General features: G+C 41.5%; 1 protein-coding gene across 5 annotated transcripts in view; it reads right to left on the bottom strand.

Moving 5' to 3' along the window:
• The window catches only part of LOC130291604 (ras-related GTP-binding protein A), a 1,042,086-nt gene that overhangs the window by 216,036 nt on the left and 804,434 nt on the right, over window positions 1-21,616 (bottom strand). For all 5 annotated transcript variants that reach the window (XR_008847980.1, XM_056540559.1, XM_056540557.1 and 2 more), the window contains one exon: window positions 5,186-5,354. Coding sequence is in view for 4 of the 5 variants with exons in the window: in XM_056540559.1 (XP_056396534.1) it covers window positions 5,186-5,354 (169 nt within the window). In the remaining variant the exon portion in view is untranslated. The remainder of the gene's footprint in view (window positions 1-5,185; window positions 5,355-21,616) is intronic.

Below are 21,616 nucleotides of genomic sequence, written 5' to 3'. Positions count from 1 at the left end.
TGCCCTGCAGGCAAGAAAAATGGCAACTGTGACGTGAACTAACAGTGACGGCTGATTTTATTTAACAGCCAAAAAAGGTATTTTTTTTTAATTTGCGCAACTGTCACACCTAATGTGATTTGCACTAGTGTGACAATGAGCAAAAAAACTTGCCAGCGGAGTTCCCCTTTTATGCAGTGGTCCCCAACCAGGGTGCCTCCAGCTGTTGCAAAACACACGGACTGATATATTTCAGTCCTTTGAATACTGTAATAGTTAGTTACTTTACAGAAAAAAAGCTTGCCAGCGGAGTTCCCCTTTTAAGCAGTGGTCCCCAACCAGGGTACCTACAGCTGTTGCAAAACACACGGACTGATATATTTCAGCCCTTTGAATATTGTAGTAGTTAGAAACATAGAAACATAGAAAGTTAGTTGCTTGAAGATAGTTAGTTGCTTGAAGGAACTTAAGTTTGATTCTGAAGTACCCCTTTTAACCAGCGGTTCCCTCCCAACCAGGACTGATATCTTTCAGCCCTAAAAAGGGCTTTTTTGGGTGCTGTCCTTAAAGCAGATCTTACACTAGTGCTTTAGGAGTAAACTGGACCCTGAATACACCACCTAGCAGCAACCTAGCTATCGCTTTCCCTATACAGCAGGAGCAGCTTCTCTAACCCTCCACTTCCTAAGCCTGCAGCATGCTGAATGAGGCTAAAATGGTGTCCGTGCAAGAGATAGGAGGGTCTGGAAGGGAGGGACTGATGCTGATTGGCTGTAATGTGTCTGCTGACTCTGACTCACAGGGTCAAAGTTTACTGCAATGTTAAAGTATAGGGGGCGGATCGAACTTCACATATGTTCGCCCGGCGATGCGAACGCGAACATGCAAAATTCGCCGGGAACTGTTTGCCGGCGAACAATTCGCGACATCTCTAGCTGTTATTGCTCTGCCTATATATACCCATGTTTCCTTTTTTGTATTGTATATGATTAAGAGCGCTTTGGCGCTTGAAACGCGTAACCCCTTGTGTTCCTTCATTTGTCTTCTAAAATAAATCGGATTTTACTTGCAAATTGAGCTGGACTCTATCTCCTGCATTTCCTGTTCTCCGTGGCGTTGTCCAGCGCCGGAGTCCGTGCTCCATCTGTCCGGGCAGGGTGAGCTGGTTGAACTGGTTTTCTCTTCTGTGCATGCTGTAATGTTTTATTGCTTTCCAAATTTCATGCTACAGTTTGGGAAATCCCTTTCCTATCCACCATGACTTTGCACCTGTGTACAACTCAAGGCCCATAAAGACAAGGCCCATAAACTCCACTGAACACCTTTTGAACAAATTGCTGATTGTTAGATAGGCCTTCTTGTCCAACATTGCCTGACTTAGAAATGTTTTGCCATAAGATAGCTCAGTGCAACTAGGATATTGTATTTAGCCAATTATATCATGTGAATGAGACCTGACAGGTATCTTTGCATCAAACAGTTTTTCTGGTGAAACATTTTAAATCACTAAATGTAACATTATTTTCTATGATATGCACTGATATAACTGATCTGACCAGTGCTGTTAAAGGACAACTGTAGTGCAAGACTTTTATATATTCCTGTGCCCGGGCCTCAAAAATAAACAAAATAAACTTTAACATACCTTCCTACATGCCCCCGTTGGTCCAGCACAGACCTCATTCAACTTACCGAAGACGGGGACGCCGCAGAGCCATTGGCGTATCACTGGTTGCAGCGATGTCCCGCCCCAGCCGGTGATAGGCTGAGCCCACTGTCATGTAAGAAGCCGGCCAGAGCTCTGTACATGACAATGGGCTCAGCCTATCACCGGCCGGGGCGGGACATCGCTGTGGCCGGTGATACACCAAAGGCTCTGCAGCATCCCCAGGAAGTTGAATGAGGCCTGTGCCGGACCAATGGGGGCATGTAGGAAGGTATGTTAAAGTTTATTTTGTTTATTTTTGAGGCCCGGGCACAGGAATATATAAAAGTCTTGCACTACAGTTGTCCTTTAAAGATAGATTCCAGTAAATCATTATATCTGCAGGAATAAAAACAATTATGATTTGTTTAGCAATATGGAACTGTTGAGATAAATGTAAGTGTGCAATGCTAGAACTGCTAAGTAAGCAGGCACAATCTGATTTCAGGTTTATTTGACAACAGGTATAAGGACTACCATTTGACATCAGTTTTAATGGTTTTCACTTCTCAAAGCGTACCTGTCATACCCCACAAAAGAAAAGTAATATCTTACTCAGTACCTAATCCTGACCATGTACATATATCACATTTACGCCTCTATCATCTATGTTTATTATAAAAATACCTCTTTTCATTAGCTCACAGTTTTAGAAATCCTCTTAGGGGAAGGGGGAGATGATTGGTGTGTCTGCTTATGCGGCCTTGTCCATGATTCATCTCTTGTCCAAGACTCATGGACAAGTCTAATGCTGCAGGACCGGTTTGCCTCCCAGTAGGTATGGGGACCCCTAGTGGTTGGATTTTCAGGAGCCAGCCCGTTTTCTTTATTAAATATTCAACATTTTCATCAGTAACAACATGTAAAAAGTTTTTGGATCTGACAGTGCCCATTTAAAGCCTATATAGAATCTTGATCTTGATATTACTCAGCCCACGGCCAGAGCTTCAGATTTAAAGAGGTTTGCTTAAAAAAATTGTACAGTGTAATGTCTCTGAACCTGAAGCTTGTAGCATTTAACCCCTTAAGGACCAAGCATTCTTCAATTTTTGCACTTTCGTTTTTTCCTCCTTACCTTTTAAAAATCATAACCTTTTCAATTTTGCACCCAAAAATCCATATGATGGCTTAATTTTTGTGGCATCAATTCGACTTTGTAATGAAATCAGTAATTTTACCTAAAAATCTACGGCGAAATGGAAAAAAAATCATTGTACAACAAAATTGAAGAAAAAACACCATTTTGTAACTTTTGGGGGCTTCTGTTTCTACGCAGTACATTTTTTGGTGAAAATTACACCTTCTCTTTATTCTGTATGTCCATACAATTAAACTTATACCCTACTTATATAGATTTGATTTTGTATTACTACATTCATAACTACATGAAGGAAAATGTATGCGTTCAAAATGGTTACCTTCTGACCCCCATAACTTTTTTATTTTTCCAAGTACGGGGTGGTATTTTTTGCACCATGATATGAAGTTTTATTGGTACCATTTTTGTTTTGATCAGACGTTTTGATCGCTTTTTATTAATTTTTAATGGTATAAAAAGTGACCAAAAATACGCTATTTTGGACCTTGGAATTTTTTTGCGCATACGCCATTGACCGTGCAGTTTAACTAATGATATATTTTTATAGTTGGGACATTTTTGCATGTGACGATACCACATATGTTTATGTTTATTTTTATTTCCACAGGTTTTTTTTTTAAATGGGAAAAGGGGGGTGAATTGGACTTTTATTAGGGGAGGGGTTAAATTATCTTTATTAACTTTATTTTAAACTTTTTTTATGCAGTGTTATAGCCCCCTCTAGGGGCTATAACACTGCACATACTGATCTCTTACACTGATCATTGTTATCCTATAGGATAACATTGATCAGTGATTCTGCCGCTTGACTGCTCCTGCCTGGATCTCAGGCACGAAGCATTCATTCGGCGATCGGACATGCAGGTAAGGGACCCTCCTGATGCATCCTAGCTGATCGGGACATTGCGGTTTCATTGCGATGGTACCGATCAGCCCGACTGAGCAGCCGGGGGTGCATTTTTACAACTTTAGATGTGGCGATCAACTTTGAACACCGCGTTTAAAGGGTCAATAGCTGTTAGCCACTGATCCCAGCCATTGTTTGAGGCTGGGCCCCGCGTTATAGAAAAGGAGCAGATTCAGGACGTACATGTAAGCCCTTGGTCCTTAAGGGGTTCATAACGTATAAACCAGGTACCTGAATTAGAAACCTTGCTTACATACAGTACAGCTATTACAGATGTCACCATAAAGAGAGAAAGTAAGTAAATCAAACAAGAATTAGGTCATTATTAGGTCATTATTAGAGAAGCATTGAGTACTACTGGGTTGTAACTATAATTTAAGAAAGATGCATTCAAGTATAAATAAAAAATATCACAGTTCAGCCATAGCAAATACTGCAGAATAAATTTTAATGTAGAAAAGGGAAGCTGCCAAATGAAAATAATCAGATTGTACTTTTTCGCCATGAAAGGATACTGGTATAGAACCTTACAAATAACACAAGGTATAGGGAATAGATCATCAGTGATGTATCGGGAAGGGATATAGAAGCCTGTGTGGAAATGCATCCAAACCCCTTATCCACCCTGAGAGGGTGGTTGTGTTTGATCAATATGTGAACTAGTACCACAGGCAAAATTATGGGCTACAACAGAATTACATAAATTAAAAGTGTAAAAAATGTAGGGCTGTGGTACTTTACCAAGGAAAATCAAATTACCTCCCCTGAGGGCAAATATCACAGTGAACAAAAAAGAGTAAAATTAGACATCTCAAATATATACATCAGCCAATCAACAGTAGATAATACCTGGTGGGAACAATATGGTAAGATAACCTAATTAAAGGAATACTCCCCTGGCAAACATTTTTTTTTTAAATCAACTGGTGCCAGAAATTTAAACAGATTTGTAAATCACTTCTATTTAAAAATCTTAATCCTTCCAGTACTTATCAGCTGCTGTATACTCCACAGGAAGTTATTTTCTTTTTGAATTTCCTTTCTGTATGACCACAGTGCTCTCTGCTGACACCTCTGTCCATTTTAGGAACTTGAGCAGCATAGGTTTGCTATGGGGATTTGCTCCTACTCTGGACAGTTCCTAAAATGGACAGATGTGTCAGTGGAGTGCACTGTGGTCAGACAGAAAGGAAATTCAAAAAGAAAAGAACATCCTCTGGAACATACAGCAGCTGATAAGTACTGGAAGGATTAAGATTTTTAAATAGAATTAATTTACAAATCTGTTTAACTTTCTGGCACCAGTTGATAAAAAAAAAAATTCCACTGGAGTACCTCTTTAAAATAGAACATTATTTTGGAATCATTCCCTTGATCGCTGATTCTCGGTTTACATATGTAGCCCAGTACACCAGATTAAAAATGGCAAATAGGACAGGGAAGACAATGCGAGAAATTTTATCAATGCGACTGACACTGTTATAAGATTTTTTACCATCTAGAGGTTTCAGTTCAGCATGTGGAGGTGAGAGAGGGGGTGGGGGGAGAGCTGCATTCTTTGCAATAGCTGCCAGGGCTGGTTCCTTGATATTGAGTGTGTAAGTAGTTCCAACAATGTTGTAAGTTGTGTTCGATTTTTTCGCCAGGATTAATGGTTCTTTCATCTAGAAAAAGAATATAATAATGTAATAAGAACCATCACTACTGTAGAGAATCAACAAGTATGTTTGCAAACAGTCGGCAAACAATTATGACTACATCCCAAAAGCAGTAACAAAAAATAATATCTAACCAACTACAAGTTGACCAAAGATTTAGTGCACAAAATTCTTAACTATAGAGAGATGTTCTAAATTCAAACCTCTGAAAGTCCTACATTAGTGTCCAGTTTTCCCATTGATTATTCTAAAATTAAACATTATAATTTGTCTTACATTTACTTCAACAGCGAGTACAGTGTCTTCATGATCATTACTAATTGGTTACAATATATAGTCAAAAGTAGATTTGAAAAAAACATGGAAAAACACATAATCGCAGCTGGCCCAAAATACCGTTACATGTAGGAGGATCACATGACCTCAGGTTAGCCAATTGCCTAGTGCTAATAAGGATCAACTGACGTCAGGGAAGTCAAACATGCCTAGGGCATGTTTGACCAACATAAGGGTATGTCAGAGGCACCAGAAAAGCCAATGCATGTAGCTGCAGTGGCCATTTTAGAGAGAGCAGGTGTAAAGAGCAGATCTTTGTGAAGGACAGTGGGTGCGGTAGGAGTAGGAGCACTCCACTTCTATTCCAAAGTGGTATATAGAAAAAGCATGGAAAAAACTGTTATAAAAACAGATTTTGAAGTTTGGCAAACACATTGTTTAACAGCAAGAGATTCAGAAAAATAATGAAGCACTCACCCCGATCGTTAAACTTCAATAGATGCGTTTATTTCATGCTTGACATCACATGACACGATTCGGAGCAGAACATACAGGTGCGAACATGAGGCAGGGGCTGACAGGCAAACGGAGGAGCGATAATTGTTTAAAGTTATCACCATTTAAAGAGATACATGTGAAAAAAAATAAAAGCAGAGCCTGGTCATTAAGGTAAAAAATGGGTCCTTAAGGGGTTAAACATTATGTTTTTTATCAATGTGTGCACTGGCACCAAAGTCCGGTTTTCAACAGAGAGGTCAATTTCTTGAACAGACAGTGAGAATGGCTGTGTGGCTAGTCGTGTTTGAAGTGTGCAGGGGGTGCTCACATTGAATGCAGATACAGTTCATGTAGCAATAAATTTCCAGCAAGAGATTCAGAAAAAAAATGGAGCAATCACCCCGATCGTTAAACTTCAATAGATGCGTTTACTTCACTTCACATGACACGTATCGGAGAAGAACATAGAGGTGCGGACACGAGGCAGGGGCTGACAGACAAACGGTGGAGCGACAATTGTTTCACACCATCTCTGCGTTTCCTCTGGCTCCAAACTGATGTCACTACGTTGGATCATGTCTTTTATGCAACAGGTAGACGTCACTCGTGGTGAACATACATAGTTGAGTAAAAAATTCTATTCTTTAAAGACAATACTTCACAAAGAGACAAGTGCAAAACATAAGACATATTAAAAACAAGTTTCAATTCAGCTATTTCATATGAAGACTCCTAATTCGTTCTTATTGTTAAAGCCTAAAGGTCCCATAGCATCCAGGCGAATTATCCACCTGGCTTCCGCCAGCATTAATGCTTTATGTCTATTGCCTCCTCGATCTGGTATATCCAACCGTTCGATGCCGGCGAATTTTATACAGGATGGATCGCCTGCATGTACAAGTCTGATATGTTGAATCAGTTTTTGTACTCCGGTCCCTGTTTGGACAGAACGAAGGTGCTCTTTAACTCGGACAATCATCTGCCTTTTTGTCTTGCCGACATAGAAAAAGCCGCAAAGGCAAGTAAGGCAGTAAACCACATTAGCGGTTTTGCATGTTATGAACTGTTTTACTCTGACATATTCTCCTCCTAATTTTAGAGTATTGTTCAAAATGTTGGCTTGACATAGGGAGCAATTTCCACATTTAAAATTACCTATGGTGCGTGAGTCAGTTAACCAATTGCTTTAGGTTTATGTGTTTTAGTATTGTTGATGAGATTACGGATTGTTTTATTCCTGCGGTATGTGATAATTGGTGTCTGGGAAAAAATATTTTTTAGATCCTCATTTTGTTCTAATATAAACCAATTCTTTTTAATGGTATTTCTAATAATATCATTCATGGGTGAATGATTAAAAGAAAATGTAAATCTTTCAGCTTGTATATTTTGATTTTTCTTTTTGTTATAATTTTGTAACAGTTCTTCCCTTGTTTTGGATTTTACTTTTCTGAAGGCACTATCAATTATTGCTGCGGGGTACCCCCGTTCTAAAAAGCGGGTAGATAGTTCTTGTGCTTGTTTTAGAAATGTTTCCCTCTCATTGTTAATCAATTTAATTCTAACAAATTGTCCGTAGGGGATACTTTTTTTTTTATGTCAATTCGGTGTGAGCTTTTAAAATGGAGTAACGCATTTTTAGATGTAAGTTTACTTTAAGAGGAGGTTATGATATTGTTGTTTACGATGTTAATATTAACGTCTAGAAAATCTAGGGATTGGTTACCAAAAACATGTGTAAAAATCATATTTACATCATTAATTGTATTTAAATGTAATACAAATCTGGAAAATTCGTCTTCACTCCATAACAAAAATATCATCTAAAAAGTGTAAAAACATTTTAGTTTTCCATATAAAGGAATTGGAGGGAGTGAAGACGAATCTACTTTCAAAGACAGATAAAAAGATTTTTGCGTAGGTACAAGATACCGGAGTACCCATCGCGGTACCGTTTTCCTGGGCATACCAGTTTCCATCACATTGAAAAGTATTATTTTTGAGAACGAAAAGAAGGGCTTCACCAATAAATGAGATGTATTCAGGGGATTTGTCTGAAAAATCAAGGCATTCCTGGACTGCCTGTACACCCGCATCATGTGGGATGCAGGTGTACAGGCTCTCCATGTCAATAGATGCTAATTTGTAGCTTTCACATCACACAAAATCCCTGAGTGCAGAAATTAAATCCCCAGTGTCTCTCAAAAAAGATGGTAATTGGGGTAATATTGATGTCAGGGACCAATCCAAAAATGAATCCAAGGCTTTCGGTTGCTTAGCCGATCCCCGAGATGATAGGTCGTCCCGGGGGTCGGCTCAGCAACTTATGTGTCTTGGGGAGGATTTAAAGGTAAGGTTTTCTGGGGAATTGAGGGATGGGTTTTTCAGCTTGTTTTTCGGGTAAAATTCCCTTCTCTACTGCTCTTCTGAGTAGTGATCTGAGATTACGATAATTTTTTGTGTTAGATCCCCTATAAGCATTTGATAAGTATCAGGATCTTTAAGCTGCCTGTAAATCTCATAGTCATGGTCCTCTTTTTTCTAGATCACAATAGAACCTCCCTTATCTGCTTTGGAAGTAAGTACATCCTCTCTACTAGCTAAACTTTTAAGTTCCCTTTTCTCTTCACTTGACAGATTGGGTATATGTGTGGGGTATTTCAGAGCCTTGATTTCACGCGTGACTTTTTTGCTGAAAATATCAATGGGGCTACCTGAAATTGTTGGGGGGGGGGGGGGTTAAATGTGGATTTATTCCCCCTTTAAAAGTTTCAGTTACTGTGGTCTTGCGTGAGCTCAAATCTGTGTCACCTCCAGCTAATTCAAATAATATTCTAGTACAATCAATGTCTGTTTGTGTGAATTCTGTAAGTATAGAAAAACCCAACGAACTTATGACACCTCCTTGATTCACCCTCCTTTCACTGCTCAACATGTGCATTTTTATTACCCTTGACTGCAAAAAACTTTTTCAAGTTTAATTTGTGTACTGCTTTGAAGAAATCAATCTCAAATTGCTCATATTTAAAGGGTTCTTTGATCCCAAAATTCATCCCCTTTTCTAGGGCAGAGATACATGATTCATTCAGAGCAGTATCAATAAGAGTAACAATCAATGATTCACGAGGGTTTAGGCCGGTATCAGTCCTGGAATTAATGGATGTTAATGGTTCCAGGTTACAGTCTTTTTCTTTTTTCTGGCATTTCTCCAAGGTTGACGTCTTTGATTTTCTCCTTCTCCCACCACGGTGTATTCGTTTCCTAAAGGGAATTGACCGGAGGTAGTAGCGGCTTTACTGGTGCCAAGATGGTCCGTTCCTTCATTGGAAAGACTAGTTTCGGATTCTGTAGTTAGGAAGTCTTAACTTTGTCTTTTCTTTTGTTGCGTTTTTTCCCCATATTTATTTTTTCCACCTTTATTTTTGTAATTTTGGTTTGCTTTGTTTTTAGACCATGTAAATTCAGTATTAGACTCAAAGTCCTGTTTATCTCTCATATATTTGTCACGTTTGGTTTCTTTCAAAGTTCCTTGTAATTGGAAAAAAAATTCTCTAGGTTTTGCATGAAGGTGGTTAATTGTGGATCTTGCAAGTGAGTTCTCAGCTCTGTTTTAGCTCTGCAGAGCTCAGTAGTTATTTTCTCATATTCTTCTTGATTTTTGCTGAGGAAAAATATAAGCAAATTCATTGAATGAGTTAAATGGGCTTCGTTCCATGCTATTAGGAAGGACGGATCATCTCCAAACTGAAAGGGAGATTTATAGATTCTTAACCCTCTGGGTGTCCGTCCACATTCCACATAGGCTTTTAATAAATGAATCGTCCAAAAAAGACCTACAGAATTCACACAAACAGACATTGATTGTACTAGAAAATTATTTGAATTAGCTGGAAGTGACACAGATTTGAGCTCACGCAAGACCACAGTAACTGAAACTTTTAAAGGGGGGAATAAATCCACATTTAACCCCCCAACAATTCCAGGTAGCCCCATTGATTTTTTCAGCATAAAGGTCACGCGTGAAAGCAAGGCTCTGAAATACCCCACACATATACCCAATCTGTCAAGTGAAGAGAAAAGGGAACTTTAGCTAGTAGAGAAGATGTACTTTTTTCCAAAGCAGATAAGGGAGGTTCTATTGTGATCTGTAAAAAAGAGGACCATGACTATGAGATTTACAGGCAGCTTAAAGATCCTGATACTTATCAAATGCTCATAGGGGATCCAACCCAAAAAATTATCGGTAATCTCAGATCACTAAGAATAGTAGAGAAGGGAATTTTACCTGAAAAACAATCTGAAAAACTCATCCCCCAATTCCCCAGAAAACCTTACCTATATATTCTCCCCAAGACACATAAGTCGCTGAGCTGACCCCCGGGACGACCTATCGTCTCGGGGATCGGCTCGGCGACCGAAAGTCTATCTTCATTTTTGGATTGGTCCCTGATATCAATATTACCCCAATTACCGTCTTTTTTGAGAGACACTGGGGATTTAATTTCTGCACTCAGGGATTTTGTGTAGTGTGAAAGCTACAAATTAGCATCTATTGACGTGGAGAGCCTGTACATTCCCATCCCACACGATGCGGGTGTACAGGCAGTCCAGGAATGCCTTGATTTTTCAGACAAATCCCCTGAATACATCTCATTTATTGGTGAAGCCCTTCTTTTTGTTCTCAAAAAATATACTTTTCAATGTGATGGAAACTGGCATGCCCAGAAAAACTGTACCGCGATGGGTACTCCGGTATCTTTTACCTACGCAAATTTCTTTTTTAGACATGTGCAATTCGGTTCGGCACGAATGTCTAATTTACAGAATTTTACCGTTTTCGGGCATTCGGACCGATCCGAATGCATGAAAACATATTTAGAACATTCCCGAATAGCCACGATAATACGAATAGCAAAATAACGAATGCATTCGTTATTTACCGAATGCATGCGGTAAATAACGAATGCATTCGTTATCCATAAGTGAACGTAAAGAATTTATTCTAATAACAAAAAAAAATAATAATAAAAGATGCAGTAGTGGAAAAAAATTGTATCTAACGAAATGCATCTTTTTTATTATGAAATGTTTATTAATTTTTAAACAGGGATCAATTTATGTGAGCGGGTAAAGCACTAAAAATATAGCCGACAATAATATAAATGTAGTGTGTGCGTGTTTTTCACTTTTTTTTTTTTTTTTTTAACATTTTTTAGGTAGTACTACTACTCCCAGCATGGAACACACTGTTCCATGATGGGAGTAGTAGTTAGCTGTACTAATTGACAGATCGTCCCTTGCGATCCTCTTGTATAATGTATAGATGCGGCGGCAGCTCTTCTATGGTCCCCTGCACTCACGTATATATACACATATTCATATTTCCCACAGAGCTGTGATTGGCCAGATGGTTCCAGCCAATCACAGCTCTCTGTGAGAAATAGGAATATGTGTATATATACGGCCGTGCAGGGGACCATAGGAGAGTGGCCGCCGCATCCATACATTATACAGGAGCATCACAGTGGGCGTCAGGAGTGATACCCGCAGTGATCTTTCCTTTACTACAAGTACTACTACTTTATGCAGTACACTCTGCTCCATGCTGGGAGCTGTAGTACCTGCATTAATGGACAGATCGCAGCGGGTGTCAGAAGTTACACTCGCTGCGATATGTCTATTAATGCAGGTACTACAGCTCCCAGCATGGAGCAGAGTGTACTCCATGTTGGGAGTATTAGTACCTGGAGTAAGGGACAGATCACAGCGGATGTCACTCCTCCTGAGACCCGCTGCGATCCTCCTGATGTGAATGTGGGGATCAGCTGTTCTCCGGGCTACAGAGTCGGAAGAACAGCTGTTGCTGAGCCATAGGTAGACATCGTATATCTACTGCCCAGCAAGAACTTACAGTGAGCCGGCAATGTGTATACAGTATACACATTGCTGGCTCAGTTAACCCCTTGCTGAGCTGTGCGCCATGCGCAAGCCCAGCAAGGAAAGGGTTAACTTACACTGCTGGACAGTGTAGGTTAACCCATTGGGCGGTATACACTATATATACAGCTATCTATAGATAGCTGTATATAGTGTATACAGAAGACGAAGTCCGCTTACTTCCCTCGAGTACCGGGCAGGTCTGTGTAGCTCCGCCCCCTAGTGATGATGCCATTAAGGGGCAGAGGTACAGAAGGGAACTAGGCTAGTTAATCTGAAGCTCTGTTCACTTTGTCCGTTTTGTATAATGCAAACAGACCCTTCTGGCAGTGTCTACCCAGACAGGGAGACTCCAGCTGTTGCTAAACTACAACTCCCAGCATGCCCAGACAGCCTTTGGCTGGGAGTTGTAGTTTTGCACCAATTGGTGGCTCCCTGTTTCGGTAGACATTGCATCATGGGTGCTCTCCCCAGTGGACAGCGCCAAAAATTTCATAACCAATTTTTTGGTTTTTTTTTCTTCTCGTTTCAGATCCGTGTATGCAGAGGATTACTGCGGATTCGATTGAATGCGGCAGATTTTTTTTTCTTTTAATAAAATGGTTAACGAGGGCTGTGGGGGAGAGTTTTTTTAAATAAAATAATTTTTCCAATGTGTTGTGTTTTTTTTTATTGAATTTTCAGGCTTAGTAGTTGAAGCCGGTCTTATACGTTTTTTTATTTAAAATTTTTTTTTTTAAACGCATAGGGTTCCCCGTATTTTCATTCTCAGCACAATACCAACCAAACAGCAACAGCCTGACATTACCAGGGTGGGCGAGGACCATTGTTACTGGCCCTCCCCAGCCTAAATAACGCCAGCCTGTTACCGCCTAGGAGCGCCATTTTGACGCTCCTGGCCTGTTGGTACCGGCTCTTCCTGGCACCCCTGTGGCGGTGGGTAATAATTGGCGGTTAGCGCTAGCTGTTTTTGGGGCTAGCACTAAGCCCTGGCTTAGTAATGGATTCGGTCAATAAGACCAGCTTCCACTACTAAGCCTGAAAATTCAATAAAGAAAAACACAGCACATTGGAAAAATTATTTTATTTAAAAAAGCACTCCCCCACAGCCCTCGTTAACCATTTTATTAAAAGAAAAAAATTATAATCCGCCGTAATCCATCAAATCCGCAGTAATCCTCTGCATACACGGATCTGAAACGAGAAGAAAAAAACGCAAAAAATTGGTTATGACATTTTTGGCGCTGTCCGCTGGGGAGAGCACCCATGATGCAATGTCTACCGAAACAGGGAGCCACCAATTGGTGCAAAACTACAACTCCCAGCATGCCCAGACATCCAAAGGCTATCTGGGCATGCTAGGAGTTGTAGTTTAGCAACAGCTGGAGTCTCCCTGTCTGGGTAGACACTGCCAGAAGGGTCTGTTCACATTATACAAAACGGACAATGTGAACAGAGCTTCAGATTAACTAGCCTAGTTCCCTTCTGTAGCTCCGCCCCTAATGACGTCATCACTAGGAGGGTGGAGCTACACGGACCTGCCCGTTACTCGAGGGAAGTAAGCGGACTTCGTCTTCTGTATACACTATATACAGCTATCTCTAGATAGCTGTATATAGTGTATACCGCCCAAAGGGTTAACCTACACTGTCCAGCAGTGTAAGTTAACTCTTACCTTGCTGGGCTTGCGCATAGCGCACAGCTCAGCAAGGGGTTAAGTGAGCCAGCAATGTGTATACTGTATACACATTGCAGGCTCACTGTAAGTTCTTGCTGGGCAGTAGATATACGATGTATACCTACGGCTCAGCGTCAGCTGTTCTTCCGGCTCTGTAGCGGTGAGAACAGCTGATCCCGACATTCACATAAGAACGATCGCAGTGGGTGTCAGGAGGAGTGACATCCGCTGGGATCTGTCCCTTACTGCAGGTACTATTACTCCCAACATGGAGTACAATCTGCTCCATGCTGGGAGCTGTAGTACCTGCATATCGCAGCGAGTGTAACTTCTGATCTGTCTATTAATGCAGGTACTACAGCTGCCAGCATGGAGCAGAGTGTACTGCATGTTGGGAGTAGTAGTACTTGTAGTAAAGGAAAGATCACTGCGGGTATGACTCCTGATGCCCGCTGTGATGCTCCTGTATAATGTAAGGATGCGGGGCTGCTCTCCTATGGTCCCCTGCACGGCCGTATATATACACATATTCCTATTTCTCACAGAGAGCTGTGATTGGCTGGAACCATCTGGCCAATCACAGCTCTGTGGGAAAGATGAATATGTGTATATATACGTGAGTGCAGGGGACCATAGAAGAGCGGCCGCCGCATCTATACATTATACAAAAGGATCGCAAGGGACCCCGGCGATCTGTCAATTAGTACAGGTAACTACTACTCCCATCATGGAACAGTGTGTTCCATGCAGGGAGTAGTAGTACTACCTAAAAAATTTAAAAAAAATAAAAAGTGAAAAACACGCACACAATACATTTTTATTATTGTCGGCTACATTTTTAGTGCTTTACCCGCTCACATAAATTGATCCCTGTTTAAAAATGTATATATATTTAATAATAAAAGAGAAACATTTCGTTAGATGCAATTTTTTCCATCACTACTGTATCTTTTTTATTATTATTTTTTTATGGTACCATACCAAATTTTTATAAAAAGGTATCTCCATAATTTTTTAGGATCGCTAAAGTCCAAAAAAGAATAAAAAGATTTACCGAATGTTCCTGAATACCGAATGTATCCGAAAAATCTAACCGAACACCCGAATACCGAATGTATCCGAAAAATCAAAACCGAAAATATTACCGAACCGAAAAATTTTTCCAAAACGAAAAAACGAAACGAAATGAAAATTTTTCTAGTGCAAAAGTATAATCTTTTTATCTGTCTTTGAAAGAAGATGCGTCTTCACTCCCTCCAATCCCTTTATAGGGAAAATTAAAATGTTTTTACGCTTTGTGGATGATTTTTTTGTCATCTGGGATGGGAGTGAAGACGAATTTTCCAGATTTGTATTACATTTAAATACAATTAATTACATAAATATGATTTTTACACATGTTTTTGGTAACCAATCCCTAGATTTTCTAGACGTTAATATTAACATCGTAAACAACAATATCATAACCTCCTCTTATAGAAAACCTACATCTATAAATGCGTTGCTCCATTTTAAAAGCTCACACCCAATTCACATTAAAAAATTTATCCCCCACGGACAATTCGTTAGAATTAAAAGGATTAACAATGACAAGGAAACATTTCTAAAACAAGCACAAGAACTATCTACCCGCTTTTTAGAATGGGGGTACCCCGCAGCAATAATTGAAAATGCCTTCAGAAAAGTAGAATCCAAAACAAGGGAAGAACTATTACAAAATGATAACGAAAAGAAAAATCAAAATAGACAAGCTATAAGAGTTACATTTTCTTTTAATAATTCACCCATGAATGATATTATTAGAAATACCATTAAAAAGAATTGGTTTATATTAGAACAAAATGAGGATCTAAAAAATATATTTTTTCCCAGACACCAATTATCACATACCGCAGGGATAAAACAATCCGTAATCTCATCAACAATACTAAAAGAACACATAAACCTAAAAGCAATTGGTTAACTGACTCACGCCCCATAGGTAATTTTAAATGTGGAAATTGCTCCCTATGTCAAGCCAACATTTTGAACAATACTCTAAAATTAGGAGGAGAATATGTCAGAGTAAAACAGTTCATAACATGCAAAACCGCTAATGTGGTTTACTGCCTTACTTGCCCTTGCGGCTTTTTCTATGTCGGCAAGACAAAAAGGCAGATGATTGTCCGAGTTAAAGAGCACCTTCGTTCTGTCCAAACAGGGACCGGAGTACAAAAACTGATTCAACATATCAGACTTGTACATGCAGGCGATCCATCCTGTATAAAATTCGCTGGCATCGAACGGGTGGATATACCCGATCGAGGAGCCGATAGACATAAAGCATTAATCCAGGCGGAAGCCAGGTGACATTTAGGCTTTAACGATAAGAACGAATTAGGAGTCTTCATATGAAAAAGCTGAATTGAAACGTGTTTTTAACATGTCTCATGTTTTGCACTCGTCACTTTGTGAAGTATTGTCTTTAATGAATCAAATTTTTTACTCACCTATGTATGTTCACCACGAGTGACGTCTACCTGTTGCATAAAAGACATGATCCAACGTAGTGACATCAGTTTGGAGCCAGAGGAAACGCAGAGATGGTGTGAAACAATTGTCGCTCCACCGTTTGTCTGTCAGCCCCTGCCTCGTGTCCGCACCTCTATGTTCTTCTCCGATACGTGTCATGTGAAGTGAAGTAAACGCATCTATTGAAGTTTAACGATCGGGGTGATTGCTCCATTTTTTTTCTGAATCTCTTGCTGGAAATTTATTGCTACATGAACTGTATCTGCATTCAATGTGAGCACCCCCTGCACACTTCAAACACGACTAGCCACACAGCCATTCTCACTGTCTGTTCAAGAAATTGACCTCTCTGTTGAAAACCGGACTTTGGTGCCAGTGCACACATTGATAAAAAACATAATGTTTAACCCCTTAAGGACCCATTTTTTACCTTAATGACCAGGCTCTGCTTTTATTTTTTTCACATGTATCTCTTTAAATGGTGATAACTTTAGAATGCTTTTTCTGAGCGGAGAAATTCTGGGATAGTTTTTTCATGACATATTGTACTTTACATAAGTGGTATATTTTAGCTGACACTCCGCATTTTTTGTGAAAAACTCCAAAATATTGTGAAAAACATGAAAATTTCTGGCGCTTACATTTTTCTTATGATGTACACTGTGCGGTAAAAGTGATGTTATATTTAATCTGTGGGTCAGTACGATTATGGCGATACCAATTTTATATAGCTTTCTATGTTCTTTTTCTTTTTCTGAGCAAAATCATTTTTCTGCCATTCATTTTACAACAGCCGTAACTTTTTTATTTTTCGTTCGACGCCATTGAGTAAGGGCTTATTTTTTGCGGGATGAGCTGCACTTTTTATTGGTATCATTTTTGCGATACTTGCTACCTTTTGATCTTTTTTATTCCGCTATTTGTACCAAAATTGGTAAGTTAAGTTCTTTTTTTGTTGTTTTATTTTTTTTTTACAGCGTTCACCATGCGGGATAATTACATTATAGTTTTATAGTACACATCATTACGTACGTGGCAATACCTATTATTATTACTACCTATATGATTTGTGTTTTTGATCTTTTTGTGATAATACAGGGCTTTTATTGGGAAAGGGGCCCTTTTTTTTTTTTACACTTCATACTTTTATTGTAGAACTTTTTATTACATTTTTTATACTTTTTACAGGTTATACTATGCTGCAATACATTTGTACTGCAGCACAGTATGACCCGACCAGCTGCACACTGTACACCCTGTGTGATCCAGCCTGTGGCTGGATCTCACAGACTTCCGTAGCTGGCAGATAGGAGGTCATGATCTGACCTCCTGCTGCCATAGCAACCAATGGCGACATACGATTGTATCACAGCGACGCCGTTGGTGAACAGGGGGAGTTCACTCCCCCTGTCAACACCATAGATGCCGTCATCAGGATTAATCACGGCATCTATAGGGTTAATGCTGCCGGAACTGGGCGACTCTGGCAGCTGCAGCCGGACTTCGGCTGTGATCGACAGCTGGGTCCCGCCGCTGATCTCTTGCACTGCCCGCGGCAGTGCCAGAGATCGCTAGGACGTATGCATAGGTCCCAGCGTTCAAATGTGTCAGGTGCTGGGACATAAGCATACGTCCTATAGCAGGAAGGGGTCAATTGCATATTTATACATGCAATTTTTTGGCTAGTGCCACACAAAACAGGTTTAGAAAATAGTCAAAAAACTGTTTTTGAGTTTTGTAAACACATTGTTTAACCCCTAGAGGATGCAGGGCATATAGGCATGTCCTGAGTCTGGTCCCACACTTATAAGCAAGCTCACAAGCTGAGCGTGCTTCCTACCTGGTGGTTCCCGGTTGCTATAAGAAGTCAGGACCTATGGTTGCCGATTGGGCCAATGTCTGGCATTAACCCTTAAGACACTACAATCAAAGTTGATTGTGGTATCTAAATGCGGGTGTCAGGATCCGGACTGGTATGCAGCAAGGACACTGGAGGTGGATCCTCTGTGTCAGTGGGGTGATGGCGTGGGCCGTACCAGGGGAACGGAATCTAAGGGGTTACTGGTTTTCACCAGAGCCCGCTGCAAAGCGGGATGGACTTGCAGCGGCAGGTAACCCCCAGGTCGTTCCACCCGATAGCGACTCAACCCCAACTGACAGCTGAGACAGGCGCAGTACACAGGGACAAGGCAAGAGCAAGGTCGGACGTAGCAGAAGATCAGGGCAGGCAGCAAGAGTCGTAGTCGGGGGCAACAGCAGAAGGTCTTGGTACACAGGCTTGGGAACACACTAAACGCTTTCTCAGGGCACTAAGGCAACAAGATCCGGCAAGGACAGGAAGGGGAAGTGGGTTTTTATTCACATGGAGCAGGTGGGAGCTGATTAGGAAGATTGGGCCAGGCACCAATTAGCGGTGTGCTGGCCCTTTAAATCTGAGAGCCCCGACGCGCGCGCGCCCTAGAGACCAGAGCGCGCACCGGGACCCAGCAGGAGATCGGGACAGGTGAGTGGGACGGGGTGCGATCCGCGAGCGGGCACGTCCCGCTAGGCGGATAGCATCCTCGCCGGGCACAACAGAGCAGCGTCTCCGGTCAGCGCTGCCGACCGGAGCGCTGCAGGGCAGGAGATGCCGCGAGCGCTACGGAGGAGGAAGAGGAGCCGGAGTGCTCGGCGTAACAGTACCCCCCCTTTGGTCTCCCCCTCTTTTTGGAGCCCAGGAACCTATGGATGAGCTCCTTGTCGAGGATATTGTCCTCGGGCTCCCAAGACCTCTCTTCGGGCCACAATTCTCCCAGTCAACGAGAATTTTTTTACCTCTGACCACCATGGAGGCGAGGATTTCTTTTACCGTGAAGACATCAGAGGAACCAGAGACAGGAGCAGGAACAGTGACCTTGGGGGAAAAGCGGTTAAGAACGAGAGGTTTGAGAAGGGAAACATGAAAGGAGTTAGGAAGACGAAGAGAAGGAGGAAGATGAAGCTTGTAGGAGACAGAATTGATTTGACTTTTGACTTTAAATGGTCCAAGGTAACGTGGACCCAGCTTGTAGCTAGGAACACAAAACCGGATATATTTGGCAGAGAGCCACACTTTGTCCCCAGGAGCGAAGACAGGAGGAGTTCTTCTCTTCTTATCTGCATGTCTCTTCATACGAGACGAGGCCAGTAGGAGCGACTTTTGAGACTCCTTCCAGATAACAGAGAAGTCCCGGGTTACTTCATCTACGGCAGGAACTCCAGAAGAAGTGGGAATGGGGAGGGGGGGCCGAGGGTGACGGCCGTACACCACAAAGAATGGGGATTTGGCGGAGGATTCAGAATTTTTGAAATTTTATGAGAATTCAGCCCAGGGCAGAAGGTTGACCCAATCATCTTGGCGGCAGGAGACAAAATGTCGCAAGTAGTCACCAAGAATCTGGTTTACTCGCTCTACTTGTCCATTGGATTGGGGGTGATAGGAGGACGAGAAATTTTATTTGATCTTTAATTGGTTACAGAGAGCTCTCCAAAATTTTGACACAAATTGAACGCCTCTATCCGAGACGATATGCGTGGGAAGCCTGTGAAGGCGAAAAATGTGCAGAAAAAATTGTTTCGCCAACTGTGGCGCAGAAGGAAGACCTGGAAGCGGAATGAAGTGAGCCATTTTGGAAAAATGATCAATGACCACCCAGATGACGGTATTGCCATGGGATACAGGAAGATCAGTAATGAAATCCATGTCAATTTGGGACCATGGTTGCTCAGGGACAAGCAAAGGAAGGAGGAGTCCAGCAGGCTTCTGGCGAGGGGTTTTATCCCGGGCACAAATAGTACAGGCCCGAACGAAATCAGTAACGTCACCCTCTAGTGTAGGCCACCAATACAGACGGGAAATGACTGAATGGACTTTTTAATGCCAGCATGACCAGCCAGGTGAGAGGAATGCCCCCATTTGAGGATCTTGAGGCGAAGGCGTGGAGGAACAAAAGTTTTTACAGGGGGGGGGGGGTTTGTCCCAGTGAGGCTGGAGCAGAGGAGACCAGGCACTCAGGCGGTACGATATGCTGCAGAGGGGTTTCAGATTTGGAGGCATCAGAGGAACGAGAAAGGGCATCAGCTCTGACATTCTTGTCAGCGGGACGTAAGTGTATCTCGTCTGGAACGAAGGAAGCAGACAGCCTTCCGAAACGCGTCGATAGGTTTGTGGACCATAGAGGATACCGTAGTGACGTCACTTAGATCCAAATCACCTCCACCTGATTCACCTGACAGCGAGCGGGCAGGTAGGTCGAGACGCCACCGGCCGGGGCGCACTCCCACTGCCGCCAAACGCTCCCTTTAACTAACCGGATTACAACCAACGATTTCCCGGACTGAACTCCAACTCTACACCTGTTTATTAATCCAGGAATACCTTCATTGAGGGCCCGCAACAGTGCTGACCGCGCAACAGGTACCTGCGGGAGCTTTACCAGGTACGCCACTAAGTGATTTAATAGTAATCATCTACTTATAAAAATACTCCTATGCTTTGTGGACATTCCATTAGCTTACAATACTCTGTTGTGACTATATTATTATTATAAATTATACAGAGTTGAATGGTATAAAGGGGCTTCATTCACATTTTTTTCAACCTCTGGAGTACCCTCAGGGAGAGCCCACAGCATCAAGCATTTTCCTCTACAATATCCATACAGAATCTGTAATACAGCTCTTGAACAGGTATTAATAAGAACGACTTTGTAGAAAGTATTCATCATTCTTTTCACCATAATCAGATTGTTTAATCCGTTTTATACCATAGGAAAATCACCCCTTCAGCTTACCACATCAGCCATTCAAACCACCATCGCTCGCACCAGCGCGACCGATCATTTAAAGGTAGACCTTGTTTTATAGATAGAGCTCATTCAAATTGATATGCATATCTTTATGTAATCCAGTCACTGTATTCCCATTTTTCGGTCATTAGGTGAGCACTTCCTCACACCACCTACAGTTTCATCCATATCTTCAGGATCTTTCCCTCCTCCTACAGCAGCATCAGGTTAGTCCCCACCACCTAGCTTTAATAGATATGTGTCTGAGACAGCGCTTGCCAATTCAATAATACGTTTTGTTATATCCATTATATATCGGTGTGCATTATCAGGAGAGCACATCTATTGGCCAAGCAGCAGTCCAGCCACTGATCACATCCAAATCCATTCAGCGCTAGTGAATTTTTCTAATCAGTTGTTCAGCAAAGATCCTTTTCCTGTTGAAGTTCCTGGCGTCTTTCCGAGAAAAGCATGTCGATGCGGGTGGCCAAATGGATAAGTTCAGACAGATTGACAGGAATTTCTCGTGCGGCCAGGACATCTTTGATGTTACTGGATAAGCC

Source organism: Hyla sarda, chromosome 9 (genome assembly GCF_029499605.1).
Source record: "Hyla sarda isolate aHylSar1 chromosome 9, aHylSar1.hap1, whole genome shotgun sequence".
In the NCBI taxonomy this organism is placed as follows: domain Eukaryota; kingdom Metazoa; phylum Chordata; class Amphibia; order Anura; family Hylidae; genus Hyla; species Hyla sarda.
The sequence above is the reverse complement of the archived record's forward strand: the minus strand, read 5'-3'. Positions and strand labels throughout refer to the sequence as shown.